Source organism: Pseudophryne corroboree, chromosome 7 (assembly GCF_028390025.1).
Source record: "Pseudophryne corroboree isolate aPseCor3 chromosome 7, aPseCor3.hap2, whole genome shotgun sequence".
Lineage (NCBI taxonomy): Eukaryota > Metazoa > Chordata > Amphibia > Anura > Myobatrachidae > Pseudophryne > Pseudophryne corroboree.
This window is the reverse complement of record NC_086450.1, coordinates 287358378-287373962: the sequence shown is the minus strand read 5'-3', so window position 1 is coordinate 287373962 and position 15585 is coordinate 287358378. Positions and strand designations below refer to the sequence as shown.

General features: G+C 48.5%; 2 protein-coding genes across 8 annotated transcripts in view; one reads left to right on the top strand and one right to left on the bottom strand.

Annotated features, from left to right (window-relative positions):
- Positions 1 to 13519, bottom strand: part of LUC7L (LUC7 like) — a 119119-nt gene extending 105600 nt beyond the window's left edge. For both annotated transcript variants that reach the window (XR_010182047.1, XM_063934208.1), the window contains exon 1: positions 13205 to 13519. Coding sequence is in view for 1 of the 2 variants with exons in the window: in XM_063934208.1 (XP_063790278.1) it covers positions 13205 to 13265 (61 nt within the window). In the remaining variant the exon portion in view is untranslated. The remainder of the gene's footprint in view (positions 1 to 13204) is intronic.
- Positions 13520 to 13763: 244 nt separating this feature from the next.
- FAM234A (family with sequence similarity 234 member A) overlaps positions 13764 to 15585 on the top strand; it is a 173420-nt gene continuing 171598 nt past the window's right edge. For 3 of the 6 annotated variants that reach the window (XM_063934207.1, XM_063934206.1, XM_063934202.1), the window contains exon 1: positions 13764 to 13869. The gene's annotated coding sequence lies outside the window, so the exon portion shown is untranslated. The remainder of the gene's footprint in view (positions 13870 to 15585) is intronic. The other 3 variants (XM_063934204.1, XM_063934205.1, XM_063934203.1) reach the window with 3 other exon arrangements.

Below are 15585 nucleotides of genomic sequence, written 5' to 3'. Positions count from 1 at the left end.
GAAAGACCATCCCCAAACAGTTACACCCCCTTATAAGGCAAAACTTCCATGTGCCTTTTTGAAGCGGCATCACCTGACCACTGCAGAGTCCATAACCCCCTCTGGCGGCAATGGACATTGCGCTTATTTTTGATGCCAGCCGGCAAATATCCCTCTGTGCATCACGCATGTATAAGACAGCGTCTTTTATATGCTCTATTGTCAGCAAAATATTGTCCCTATCCAGAGTATCAATATTATCCGACAGGGAATCTGACCACGCAGCAGCAGCACTGCACATCCATGCCGATGCAATCGCTGGTCGCAATATAATGCCCATGTGTGTATATATAGCTTTTAGGGTAGCCTCCTGCTTCCTCTCAGCAGGTTCCTTTAGGGCGGCCGTATCCGGAGACGGTAGTGCCACCTTTTTTGATAAACGTGTAAGCGCTTTATCTACCCTAGGGGGTGTTTCCCAACGTGACCTATCCTCTGGCGGGAAAGGGTACGCTGTCAATAACAGTTTAGAAATTATCAATTTCTTATCGGGGGAAGTCCACGCTTCCTCACACACCTCATTTAATTCCTCAGATGCAGGAAAAACTACTGGTAGTTTTTTCTCACCAAACATAATACCCTTTTTTGTGGTACCTGGGGTACTATCAGAAATGTGTAATACATTTTTCATTGCCTCAATCATGTAACGGGTGGCCCTATTGGAAGGTACACTAGTCTCATCGTCGTCGACACTGGAGTCGGTATCCGTGTCAACATCTGTGTCTGCCATCTGAGGTAGCGGGCGTTTTAAAGCCCCTGATGACATTTGAGACGCTTGGACAGGCACAAGCTGAGTAGCCGGCTGTCCTATGTCGTCAAACCTTTTATGTAAGGAGCTGACACTGTCACGTAATTCCTTCCATAAGTCCATCCACACAGGTGTCGACCCCGCAGGGGGTGACATCACATTCACAGGCATTTGCTCTGCCTCCACATCATTATCCTCATCATACATGTCGACACAGCAGTACCGACACACAGCACACACACAGTGAATGCTCTGACAGTGGACAGGACCCCACAAAGCCCTTTGGGGAGACAGAGGGAGAGTATGCCAGCACACACCAGAGCGCTATATAACACAGGGATATCACTATACAGAGTGTTTTCCCCTATAGCTGCTTGTATTATATATACTGCACCTAAATTTATTGCCCCCCCTCTCTTTTTTACCCTTTCTGTAGTGCAGGACTGCAGGGGAGAGCCAGGGAGCGATCCTTCCAGCGGAGCTGTGAGGGAAAATGGCGCCAGTGTGCTGAGGAAGATGGCTCCGCCCCTTTTTCGGCGGGCTTTCTCCCGCTGTTTGTGTAAATCTGGCAGGGGTAATTTACACCTATATAACCTCTAGGGCTATATATGGTGTCAGTTTTGCCAGCCAAGGTGTTAATATTGCTGCTCAGGGCGCCCCCCCGCAGCGCCCTGCACCCATCAGTGACCGGAGTGTGTGGTGTGCATGAGGAGCAATGGCGCACAGCTGCAGTGCTGTGCGCTACCTTGGAGAAGACAGAAGTCTTCAGCCGCCGATTTTCCGGACACTTCTTGCTTCTGGCTCTGTAAGGGGGGCGGCGGCGCGGCTCCGGGACCGGACGACGAGGTCGGGTCCTGTGTGCGATCCCTCTGGAGCTAATGGTGTCCAGTAGCCTAAGAAGCCCAAGCTACCACCAGTTAGGTAGGTTCGCTTCTTCTCCCCTTAGTCCCTCGTTGCAGTGAGCCTGTTGCCAGCAGGTCTCACTGTAAAATAAAAAACCTAAAATATACTTTCTTTCTAGGAGCTCAGGAGAGCCTCCTAGTGTGCATCCAGCTCGGCCGGGCACAGAAATCGAACTGAGGTCTGGAGGAGGGTCATAGGGGGAGGAGCCAGTGCACACCAGATAGTCCTGAATCTTTCTTTAATTGTGCCCAGTCTCTTGCGGAGCCGTCTATTCCCCATGGTCCTTACGGAGTCCCCAGCATCCACTAGGACGTCAGAGAAACATAACATACCTTTTATGTAGGCTAAGACCCGCGAACCGTTCCGTCCCGTTCGCGGGTCTTAGCCTACATAAAAGGTATGTTATGTTTCACTTTAGATTGTATCACCTTGATAAAGGGGCGCTGTGGCCCCGAAACGTTGGAAATGAAGTGATCTGATTAAAACACGTTTTGCACGGATGCACTTTACATGCTGAGACCAGACTCCTGAGTGCCGCCGCTTGTTGGATGTAATATATATATATATATATATATATATATATATATATATATATATATATATATATATATATATATATATATATATATCTCTCTCTCTCTCCCGTGCGTCGGTACTAATGCAAAAAACTGCCACAGTAAGCAAATCTTTTGAAAATAAACTGTAAACAGACAAGATAACTTGACCAGTTACATGTAGGATGTGCTTTATCACTCTGAGTTTTCTATTACTTTAAAAAAACAAAAAAAAAAAAACTTATTTTGGTGTTGAAAAGAATATTTTAAAAATACACATTTCATTCTAAAATGTGTTGAAGACATCAATGTGGAATCACGAATGACCTCACACAGGTCATAACATGGTTATGAATGCATTTAAACAGCACACATCAAAGGTTGTACCCTAATGAACAAATATGCACACCATAACTTTTGGGTTTTCACTTAACTGACCATGCTCACCACACAATCTATCCCCAATCAGCAGGCTGCCACAATATGAGGGAGTTGCTTCACCTACTACACAGGCAATGACAGATACCCTTGCAGACATGCTTAAACACAGATGCCAATGTTTTTACTACAACTTAAAACAGAGAAGGGCGCCCGTGTGCAGTCTCCTTGCGGCCAAGCGGGTCCCGCTGAACAGGATCCACTTAGCCGATGTGAGGCCCAGCACTAACGGGCCGTTTAACAAGTCGAGAGTCGCATGTAAAATAGTATAAATGCTTTCTCCTACCAAGCAGAAGCTCCCGACTCCATTATAGACTGCCGCAGAATACCATTACACCTGAGACTGTGCTAGGGGATTCTGGGGCAGTGAGTATTGAAAGAGGGGGCACACAGGTCAGATTTAGTAAGGAAATACCAAGGCAGTGCAGATTCTTAGCAATCCTTCGCACTGCAGTGTTAGTATTCAGTGTGTCCCATACAGGTTGTGGGGAGAGTAGAGGCAATGGGCTGGACACAACTGCTTGGTAGGCTGCATACAGCACACAGGAAGTATTTTGCAGATTCATATCTAAAACAAAATTAAACTTTGAGGTTTAGTGGTAATTGAAATGCTAAGACTGAACTGTGCAGTTTTACAGTGATCAGATGTTTTGACCATATACGTAATGCACTGAAAAGAGTGGGCATCATAAACCTGATTTGGTTGACAAAAATGTTGGTATTTATCCAGAACAGCCTACATAGAACCTGCAGAAACTTCATTTAGATTGCCATCGCTGCAGAAAACATATTCCAGGACTTGCTGCAGGTAAAATTAATTTTTCAGGTTCTCTGCAGGTGCTTCTGCCATTAGGCTCAAAGGGAGCTATTCAATTGACATATCTCGCCCGATATTCCATCTACAGTGACAGGAGATTGTGGGGCGATATTCAATTGTCCCCTGTTATCACCCCAATTGCGCCCATAGTAGTCGGTTTTAGCTGCGTAAAGCAAAAAGTCCTGTTTGGGCAGTCAAACATGTCACTTTTCGCGCATTTCAGCTCGCCACCCCCCAGGGCAAAATGAATGGAGTATTGCTCCTATAAACATACGAATATTAAATATTTAGTTTGTCACCTCTATTTAGTGAGGCATTTGGGACACTAAAGAAAAAGAAACTTCTGCTAGTTTACAGATTAACAAATAATATTCTGTAAACATATACAGTAATAGGACTGTGTTCCAAAAAGGCTGGGTATGCGTGACCGGCGTTCAGGAGTTTGCCGGTCAGCATACCTCCGCCGGTATCCCGGCGAGCGCAACAAGCCCTTTGCGAGCTCGCCCGCCACAGGTTCTATTCCCACTCTATGGGTGTCGTGGACACCCACGAGCGGGAATAGTCCCTGCTAGCTGGCATGACGACTGTCAGGATTCTCAGGGGGACGGGATGTAGGGGGGAGGTGTTGTGACCGGCGGACAGTACATAACTATCTCCTGCTCCAAAGTGCTGTGGTGCATTGAAATAACATGAATGTTTTTGTTACTGCTAACAGTGCACAAAAATAAGATTTTACTTACCGATAAATCTATTTCTCGGAGTCCGTAGTGGATGCTGGGGTTCCTGAAAGGACCATGGGGAATAGCGGCTCCGCAGGAGACAGGGCACAAAAAGTAAAGCTTTTTCCGATCAGGTGGTGTGCACTGGCTCCTCCCCCTATGACCCTCCTCCAGACTCCAGTTAGGTACTGTGCCCGGACGAGCGTACACAATAAGGGAGGATTTAGAATCCCGGGTAAGACTCATACCAGCCACACCAATCACACCGTACAACTTGTGATCTAAACCCAGTTAACAGTATGATAACAGCGGAGCCTCTGAAAGATGGCTTCCTACAACAATAACCCGAATAAGTTAACAATAACTATGTACAATTTATGCAGATAATCCGCACTTGGGATGGGCGCCCAGCATCCACTACGGACTCCGAGAAATAGATTTATCGGTAAGTAAAATCTTATTTTCTCTATCGTCCTAGTGGATGCTGGGGTTCCTGAAAGGACCATGGGGATTATACCAAAGCTCCCAAACGGGCGGGAGAGTGCGGATGACTCTGCAGCACCGAATGAGAGAACTCCAGGTCCTCCTTAGCCAGAGTATCAAATTTGTAAAATTTTACAAACGTGTTCTCCCCTGACCACGTAGCTGCTCGGCAAAGTTGTAATGCCGAGACCCCTCGGGCAGCCGCCCAAGATGAGCCCACCTTCCTTGTGGAGTGGGCCTTTACAGATTTAGGCTGTGGCAGGCCTGCCACAGAATGTGCCAGTTGGATTGTGCTACAGATCCAACGAGCAATCGTCTGCTTAGACGCAGGAGCACCCATCTTGTTGGGTGCATACAATATAAACAACGAGTCAGATTTTCTGACTCCAGCTGTTCTTGCAATATATATTTTTAAAGCTCTGACAACGTCCAGTAACTTGGAGTCCTCCAAGTCACTTGTAGCCGCAGGCACTACAATAGGCTGGTTCAGATGAAATGCTGACACCACCTTAGGGAGAAAATGCGGACGAGTCCGCAGTTCTGCCCTGTCCGAATGGAAAATCAGATATGGGCTTTTGTAAGATAAAGCTGCCAATTCTGACACTCTCCTGGCAGAAGCCAGGGCTAGAAGCATGGTCACTTTCCAAGTGAGATATTTCAAATCCACCTTATTTAGTGGTTCAAACCAATGAGATTTTAGAAAATCCAAAACTACATTGAGATCCCACGGTGCCACTGGAGGCACCACAGGAGGCTGTATATGCAGCACTCCCTTCACAAAGGTCTGGACTTCAGGGACTGAAGCCAATTCTTTTTGAAAGAAAATCGACAGGGCCGAAATTTGAACCTTAATAGATCCCAATTTGAGACCCATAGACAATCCTGATTGCAGGAAATGTAGGAATCGACCCAGTTGAAATTCCTCCGTCGGAGCACTCCGATCTTCGCACCACGCAACATATTTTCGCCAAATTCGGTGATAATGTTGCACGGTTACTTCTTTCCTTGCTTTAATCAAAGTAGGAATGACTTCTTCCGGCATGCCTTTTTCCATTAGGATCCGGCGTTCAACCGCCATGCCGTCAAACGCAGCCGCGGTAAGTCTTGAAACAGACAGGGACCCTGCTGAAGCAAGTCCCTCCTTAGAGGTAGAGGCCACGGATCTTCCGTGATCATCTCTTGAAGTTCCGGGTACCAAGTCCTTCTTGGCCAATCCGGAACCACTAGTATCGTTCTTACGCCTCTTTGCCGTATAATTCTCAATACTTTTGGTATGAGAGGCAGAGGAGGAAATACATACACCGACTGGTACACCCAAGGCGTTACCAGCGCGTCCACAGCTATTGCCTGCGGATCTCTTGACCTGGCGCAATACCTGTCCAGTTTTTTGTTGAGGCGAGACGCCATCATGTCCACCATTGGTCTTTCCCAACGGGTTACCAGCATGTGGAAGACTTCTGGATGAAGTCCCCACTCTCCCGGGTGAAGATCGTGTCTGCTGAGGAAGTCTGCTTCCCAGTTGTCCACTCCCGGGATGAACACTGCTGATAGCGCTATCACATGATTCTCTGCCCAGCGAAGAATCCTTGCAGCTTCTGCCATTGCACTCCTGCTTCTTGTGCCGCCCTGTCTGTTCACATGGGCGACTGCCGTGATGTTGTCCGACTGGATCAACACCGGTTTTCCCTGAAGCAGAGGTTCTGCCTGGCTTAGAGCATTGTATATTGCTCTTAGTTCCAGAATGTTTATGTGAAGAGACGTTTCCAGGCTCGTCCATACTCCCTGGAAGTTTCTTCCTTGTGTGACTGCTCCCCAGCCTCTCAGGCTGGCGTCCGTGGTCACCAGGATCCAATCCTGTATGCCGAATCTGCGGCCCTCCAATAGATGAGGACTCTGCAATCACCACAGAAGAGACACCCTTGTCCTTGGAGACAGGGTTATCCGTAGGTGCATCTGAAGATGCGACCCTGACCATTTGTCCAACAGATCCCTTTGGAAAATTCTTGCGTGGAATCTGCCGAATGGAATTGCTTCGTAAGAAGCTACCATTTTTCCCAGGACTCTTGTGCATTGATGTACAGACACCTTTCCTGGTTTTAGGAGGTTCCTGACAAGCTCGGATAACTCCTTGGCTTTTTCCTCCGGGAGAAAAACCTTTTTCTGAACCGTGTCCAGAATCATCCCTAGGAACAGCAGACGAGTTGTCGGCATTAACTGGGATTTTGGAATATTCAGAATCCACCCGTGCTGTTTTAGCACTTCTTGAGACAGTGCTAATCCCATCTCTAGCTGTTCTCTGGACCTCGCCCTTATTAGGAGATCGTCCAAGTATGGGATAATTAATACGCCTTTTCTTCGAAGAAGAATCATCATCTCGGCCATTACCTTTGTAAAGATCCGAGGTGCCGTGGACAATCCGAACGGCAGCGTCTGAAACTGATAGTGACAGTTTTGTACAACGAACCTGAGGTACCCCTGGTGTGAGGGGTAAATTGGAACGTGGAGATACGCATCCTTGATGTCCAAGGATACCATAAAGTCCCCCTCTTCCAGGTTCGCTATCACTGCTCTGAGTGACTCCATTTTGAACTTGAACTTCTTTATGTACAGGTTCAAGGACTTCAGATTTAGAATAGGCCTTACCGAGCCATCCGGCTTCGGTACCACAAAAAGAGTGGAATAATACCCCTTCCCTTGTTGTAGAAGAGGTACCTTGACTATCACCTGCTGAGAGTACAGCTTGTGAATGGCTTCCAAAACCGTCTCCCTTTCGGAGGGGGACGTTGGTAAAGCAGACTTCAGGAAACGGCGAGGTGGATCTGTCTCTAATTCCAACCTGTACCCTTGAGATATTATCTGCAGGATCCAGGGATCTACCTGCGAGTGAGCCCACTGCGCGCTGTAATTTTTGAGACGACCGCCCACCATCCCCGAGTCCGCTTGAGGAGCCCCAGCGTCATGCTGAGGCTTTTGTAGAAGCCGGGGAGGGCTTCTGTTCCTGGGAAGGAGCTGCGTGTTGCTGTCTCTTCCCTCGACCTTTGCCTCGTGGCAGATATGAATAGCCCTTTGCTCTCTTATTTTTAAAGGAACGAAAGGGCTGCGGTTGAAAAGTCGGTGCCTTTTTCTGTGGGGGAGTGACTTGAGGTAGAAAGGTGGATTTCCCGGCTGTAGCCGTGGCCACCAAATCTGATAGACCGACTCCAAATAACTCCTCCCCTTTATACGGCAAAACTTCCATATGCCGTTTTGAATCCGCATCACCTGACCACTGTCGGGTCCATAAAGCTCTTCTGGCCGAAATGGACATAGCACTTACCCGTGATGCCAGTGTGCAGATATCCCTCTGTGCATCACGCATATAAAGAAATGCATCCTTTATTTGTTCTAACGACAGTAAAATATTGTCCCTGTCCAGGGTATCAATATTTTCAATCAGGGACTCTGACCAAACTACCCCAGCACTGCCCATCCAGGCAGTCGCTACAGCTGGTCGTAGTATAACACCTGCATGTGTGTATATACTTTTTTGGATATTTTCCATCCTCCTATCTGATGGATCTTTAAGTGCGGCCGTCTCAGGAGAGGGTAACGCCACTTGTTTAGATAAGCGTGTTAGCGCCTTGTCCACCCTAGGAGGTGTTTCCCAGCGCTCCCTAACCTCTGGCGGGAAAGGGTATAATGCCAATAATTTCTTTGAAATTATCAGTTTTTTATCAGGGGCAACCCACGCTTCATTACACACGTCATTTAATTCTTCTGATTCAGGAAAAACTATAGGTAGTTTTTTCATACCCCACATAATACCCTGTTTAGTGGTACCTGTAGTATCAGCTAAATGTAACGCCTCCTTCATTGCCAAAATCATATAACGTGTGGCCCTACTGGAAAATACGGTTGATTCGTCACCGTCACCACTGGAGTCATCGCCTGTGTCTGGGTCTGTGTCGACCGACTGAGGCAAAGGGCGTTTCACAGTCCCTGACGGTGTTTGAGTCGCCTGGACAGGCACTAATTGATTGTCCGGCCGCCTCATGTCGTCAAACGACTGCTTTAGCGTGTTGACACTATCCCGTAGTTCCATAAATAAAGGCATCCATTCCGGTGTCGACTCCCTAGGGGGTGACATCCTCATATTTGGCAATTGCTCCGCCTCCACACCAATATCGTCCTCATACATGTCGACACACACGTACCGACACACAGCAGACACACAGGGAATGCTCCTAACGAAGACAGGACCCACTAGCCCTTTGGGGAGACAGAGGGAGAGTTTGCCAGCACACACCAAAAGCGCTATATATATATCAGGGATAGCCTTATAATAAGTGCTCCCTTATAGCTGTTTTGTTATATCAAATTTTCGCCATAAATGTGCCCCCCCCTCTCTGTTTTACCCTGTTTCTGTAGTGCAGTGCAGGGGAGAGACTTGGGAGCCGTCCTGACCAGCGGAACTGTGAGAGGAAATGGCGCCGTGTGCTGAGGAGATAGGCCCCGCCCCTTTTCTGGCGGGCTCGTCTCCCGCTATTTAGAGAAATCAGGCAGGGGTTAAATATCTCCATATAGCCTCTAGGGCTATATGTGAGGTATTTTTAGCCTTTATAGGTAATCATTTTGCCTCCCAGGGCGCCCCCCTCCCAGCGCCCTGCACCCTCAGTGACTGCCGTGTGAAGTGTGCTGAGAGGAAAATGGCGCACAGCTGCAGTGCTGTGCGCTACCTTTTGAAGACTGCAGGAGTCTTCAGCCGCCGATTCTGGACCTCTTCTGTCTTCAGCATCTGCAAGGGGGCCGGCGGCGTGGCTCCGGTGACCATCCAGGCTGTACCCGTGATCGTCCCTCTGGAGCTTGATGTCCAGTAGCCAAGAAGCCAATCCATCCTGCACGCAGGTGAGTTGACTCCTTCTCCCCTCAGTCCCTCGCTGCAGTGATCCTGTTGCCAGCAGGAATCACTGTAAAATAAAAAACCTAGCTAAACTTTTTCTAAGCAGCTCTTTAGGAGAGCCACCTAGATTGCACCCTTCTCGGCCGGGCACAAAAATCTAACTGGAGTCTGGAGGAGGGTCATAGGGGGAGGAGCCAGTGCACACCACCTGATCGGAAAAAGCTTTACTTTTTGTGCCCTGTCTCCTGCGGAGCCGCTATTCCCCATGGTCCTTTCAGGAACCCCAGCATCCACTAGGACGATAGAGAAAGGTGGATATCCAATTACCTGCGAAAGTGCCATTGCCGCAGAAAACTGGTGTTTTTCATCATTTTTTTTATCACACCTATCCAATTAGGATAAAACACCCATTATTCGTACGAAAATACATAGGTCATGGACCTATTTCTTTTCGCAACACTTATCGCGAGTCTAAGGAGGCACGCGAAGCATAATCCCAAATAAGTGCCAGCATATTGGGGCTAATTGGATAGCCCCCGGCTATACAATTACCTGTGGTAATTAACCATGGGTAACTGGATACCACCCAAAGTATTCACCCACTTGTTAAAACGGGTTCACTACGATATGCCGGCGGTCGGGCTCCCGGCGAACAGCATACCGGCGCCGGGAGCCCGACCGCCAGCTTACCGACAGTGTGGCGAGCGCAAATGAGCCCCTTGCGGGCTTGCTGCGCTCGCCATGCTACGCGCGCCACGCTATTTTATTCTCCCTCCAGGGGGGTCGTGGACCCCCACGAGGGAGAATAAGTGTCGGTATGCCGGCGCCGGTATACTGTGCGCCGGGATCCCGTCAGTCAGCATACTGAAGACCACCCGTTAAAAACAACACGCTAGTCATAATTTGTTCTCACGTTTGTCAATACTTGAATGAATTACCACCCCTTGCATTGACAGAGCGGCAGACCCAGGTAAGCATAGACTACACTTACCGATTGGTCACTCGATGTGTCGGTCTTGCATCGCGGTGAGACGGGCATTTAAATTTTCCCACCAAGCCATGACGTCAGCCCCTGCAGCAAGTGTACCGGCCGGTCTGCAAACCGCTCATACATACAGCCAGATGCACTGATATATCAGCCATCGGCTCTGCTGCACAGCCAATGCGATGTTTGTGAACGTCATTCACAGACATAATGTTTGCATACACCCGCTAGCGAAATATTAACTGTTTGCTTGAACAGCCGAGTTAATGCTTTGTGCGTACCGAGCTTTTTGGCCCCATCAGTGGCGGATTGACGCAACATCCTGATCACCCAGAAGCGGTGTAGGGGGATCGGTATTATACATATTTAAAATTTCAGGTTCCCTAATCCCAATCAAAAGAAAAGTCAGGATTAGCAAATTGGGGGGACATAAATCATACGAGTCAACCGGCATTAAATGATGAATGGAAGACAACCAATTCAATGTTTGTGAATTAATGCTGACAAAAACTACATAAATAAATAATACAGGCATCTCCAATTGCAGCGCTATCAGCCTCCACTCCCACTTAATAATGTCTGCTCCTTTACCTCCAAGTACAAATTGAAATACACAGGAAGAAAATTTTCCGTACGTTATCCGTTACATTGTGCCACAAGGGTTCTGTTGCATAGTGTACACAAATATAACTCGTCAATGACATAATTATGTAGAGAAAACAAAAAGGAGAGGGAAGCTGCTTGCAAGAGCCAGTTTCCAGAGTCAGAACCAAGTTTTAAAACATTGGCAAGTAATATTTTGTTTTTGCACAGCTGAAATGCTGTACTGGTACGCATGTTGAATCCAATCTTACAATGTATTACCATTACCATAGGCTGCATGTCTAATTCAAAAAGTATGCCAAAAGCCGACGTTACAGTAGAGATTCAATTAAGCACAAGGTACCATATTACAGGAGGCTTTTATGCCCACAAGTGAAGTTTCCTTCCTGGATAATCCATGATACATTGGCGGAACCTCGCTATTAGTTGAATGTCTCTCTAGATCAGGGGTGGGGAACCTTTTTTTCTACCAAGGGCCATTTGGATATTTATAAAATCCTTTGAGGGCCCTACAAAAATAATCAACTTAAAAATTACCCTGCCCCCCGGCAGTTATGCCCCTTAGAGGTACTGAGTGCGCATGCCGAAAAAATGGGTGTGGCCAATTAAAATGGGACTTGATACCCATATGCCCCCAATAGTGAAGTGCCAGATCCACAAATGCCCCCACAGTGTCAGACCGCTCAATGCTGCTGCACCTCCATCCGGCGGCGGCATGTGTCAGCAGTCGGGTCAGGGCAGGGAGAAGACAGTGGCTTTGTCAGGCAGCGGCGTTTAGGACCTCACACCAACTGCCGGTTCGTGAGCCAATCAGAGGTCACGGACTGGTACGGATTGGCTCACGGACCAGCGGCTGGTTTAAGATCCTACCCACCGCTGCCGGACATAGTAGCTGCGCTCTCCTCCCTGCGCTGACAGCTGAGACACGCCACCGTTGGACTGAGTAGCAGCGTGTCTCGCTGACAAACAAGCGGGGGTACACACAGATCTGTGTGTACCCCCCTTAAAGCTACAAGTTCCACTGAGACATAATTCAAGGGACCAGCTATGAAGCAAGTGTATTAAGGCTAGAGAAGTGATAAAGCAGTGATAAGGCACCAGCCAATCAGCTGCAATATGTAAAATGACCGTTAAAAGCTGATTGGCTGCTGCGTTATTACCTTACACTTATCACTGCTTTATCACTTCTCCGGCCTTTTAATACATCTGCCCCACTGTGTCTGTAAAATATGACAATATCAGCAACTACGTATTACTCCAATTCACTGGGACAAAACGGACATCACAAGGGGAAGAAGTTACCTGGTTATGCGAGCACAACTTGCATTGGGGAGTTGATGATGTGTAGAATGTTCACAACTATTATGTTGATAGCGTAATGGCGATACATACTAATTTCACCATGTTGGCAATCCAGCTTTAAACATGATGTTTAAAGCTATAATGCAGACATTGTTAAAATGCTTTATTTTGCATTAGTACACCGGCAACATTACGCTGTCCATATAGTAACTGTGCAGCAAATCCCCACTTTCCCATGCAACACAACCAGGAGCATGAGCCTCAGGGCGCCGACGCACCACGGTTAGTAGGTTCATTTCAATAGTATTGATAAAGGTAACCCCAGGAAAGGGCTCCCCTTGCTTAACCAAGTTCAAGCACGCAGTCAGTCAGCATCAGGTTCATACACGGCTGCAGCCAGTGACCAGTATCTAATAAAAGTGTGCATGCTATGCTACCGATAGTGTACATTGCTCCCAGGTCAGTGTGGGGCCAGCATGCCCAGCAGTATCGCTACGAGGAACCCTGCACGGGGCCCTGTGCTAATGCTGCATCACAGCCGAGCAGCTGGAAGCGGAGCCACCACATGTGTACGTAGAGTTACCAGGCGCCGCTGCGGGCTCCGCTGTGCGACACCCTGCGGCGCGGTAACACTAGCTGTGGTTACGGGGGTCCCAGTTCTGAGCATCCTGACCAGGCCTCGCTGCAGCCGCCCGCACCGCCGCCGCCCCCACCGGGACTGGGCCCCCAGCACTCACCGTCCCGGGCCGTGCCCATCAGCTGGTCCAGCAGAGCTCTCATTTGGGCCTGAGCCGACATGATCGATGCTGAGCGGCCTCTGCCTGCCCGGACACACTGCGCTCCCTCTCCGCCTCTGTCCTCCTCCCTCAGCCCAGTCAGGCGGCCACAACACAGGAGGATTGTGGGAAGATGGAGGAACCGGAAGTGGAGGTCCCAGTCTGATCAGAGCTCCGGGTAGGGACACGTAGCACGCAGCACGGGGTCCGGCCTGAGCGCTGTATTACAACTGATCAGTATAGGGGGGATAGGGGAGGGGTAGCGGGGTGGCTGTATATAAGGAGGCTGTAATAACAACAGCACCACTGTGCCCACTACACCCGGTCGCAGTAATGTGGGCAGGTGCTGTGTGGGAGATGAGACGAAGCCTACAGGCGCTGCTGGGCGCCCCTCCGCGGACAGGCTGCGTGGATGTATATAGTATATGCCACTACCAGCCGCGGCACAGGGATGGCAGTGTCACAGCCCAATCCCCGGCTCCGCTCTTAGCCCCTCCTCGGTTCATGTCATTAAGCTGCCGCCGGCATCCGCAGCACACACTCCACAGCAGGGCATCTGGTCTGGAAGTGACGCGGCTGCTGGAGACGGGGAGAGCGGTGCAGGGGTCCCGGAGCAGGAAGTGTAGGTATGAGTGACGAAAGATTAAGTGCCTGTCTGATGCCGGGGACATTAGGCATACCTCCCAACATGACCCTCTCCAGGAGGGACAGAATGCTCTGCTTCTGGACTTCCCTCTTCATTTATGATTGCCATCACCTGTGCTGAAACACCTTTCCTATCCATTAACTTGTTCAACGCAGGTGCCGGCAATCATAAATTAAGAGAAAAGTCCAGAAGCAGAATATTCTGTCCCTCCTGGAGAGGGTCATGTTGGGAGGTATGCGTTAGCTGCCTGCTGCTGTGCCCTATTGTGCCATAGGGAAGGCTAGTGACGGCGTGTCACCGCACACAGGAGGCCGGAACCCATTAGCATGATACATTAGTCATTAACAGCATCAGGAGAAGAATGCCCGGCTGTACTGCCCTCTGCTATCCACAGTGTTTAGGAGCAAATGGTTGATTGTCGTTTGCTCCCATACATTACCAGATTTTTCTTCCAACCAGTCAACTACTGTAGTTAGATGATTGTAAAGATGGTCTTTAGCTGTATGGCCAACTCAAATGATAGATTCCGATATGATATTACAGCAATGGGGGCAATCCTTATACCCCTTGTACATTGCAAAAATAATCTGGTGTAGACCCAGCATATTGCTGGGTTGTCACAGGTCAGTGTGCAATGTGAAAAGGGCCTTGGAGAATGTCCTGGTCGCGAGACCCGGTAATTCAACCTGAGTAATAAGAAGGGTTATTCCCGGGTTGAATACCGGGTCAGTGGCAGTGTAAACGGGTTCCCAGGTCGATGCGACCCGGGACCCGTTTACTACATAGAGGCAGTGCGGAGATGAGCTCATCTCCCAGCGCCACCTTCACCCCTGCTGCTGGCTCTGACCCCCCGCCGCTATGGCATCCGACCCGGCATATTGCCGGGTTACAAAGCCAGTGCAGAGGCTCCAATGCCTAATCCCACCCGGAAAGGACCCGTTTCCAATTCCCGGGTGGGATCCGGCATTGGAGATATGAAAGGGGTATTAGAACGTGACTGTATGTAGAGAGCCATCATCTTCTTGTGTGAGTACTGTGTTATACGTATATATATATATTATTAAGCGATAGCATTCTAGAGTACTTGGATACCTCCAAGGTTCTAACTTAATAAGCTTCTATGAGAAAGTGAGCGATAGTATTGATAAGGGTCAAGCAGTGGATGTGATCTTTTTAGACTTCTCTAAGGCTTTTGACAAAGTTCCACACAGGAGGCTAATCCTCAAACTAAGAGAGCTTGGGGTGGGAAATACTATCTGTACTTGGGTGAGTAACTGGCTGTTTAATATGGAACAGCGAGTGGGGATTAATGGGATGTACTCTGAATGGGCTTCAGTACTCAGTGGAATACCGCAGGGCTCAGTACTCGGCCATTGCTGTTTAATATATCCATTAATGACCTATGTGAGGGACTGGAAAGCACAGTGTCAATTTTCGCAGATGACACTAAATTATGTAGAATAATTAATTCAGACAAGGATGTTGAGTCTCTACAGAATGACTTAACTGGACTGGAGGCTTGGGCAGACAAATGGGGAATGAGGTTCAATATAGACAAATGTAAAGTTATGCACCTTGGGACTAAGAACAATCAGGCACCCTATAAACTAAATGGGGAAAATGTAGGGATAACGGTAGTTGAAAAGGATCTGGGTGTGCTCATCGATAATAAACTTGGTAGCAGTTTGCAATGTCA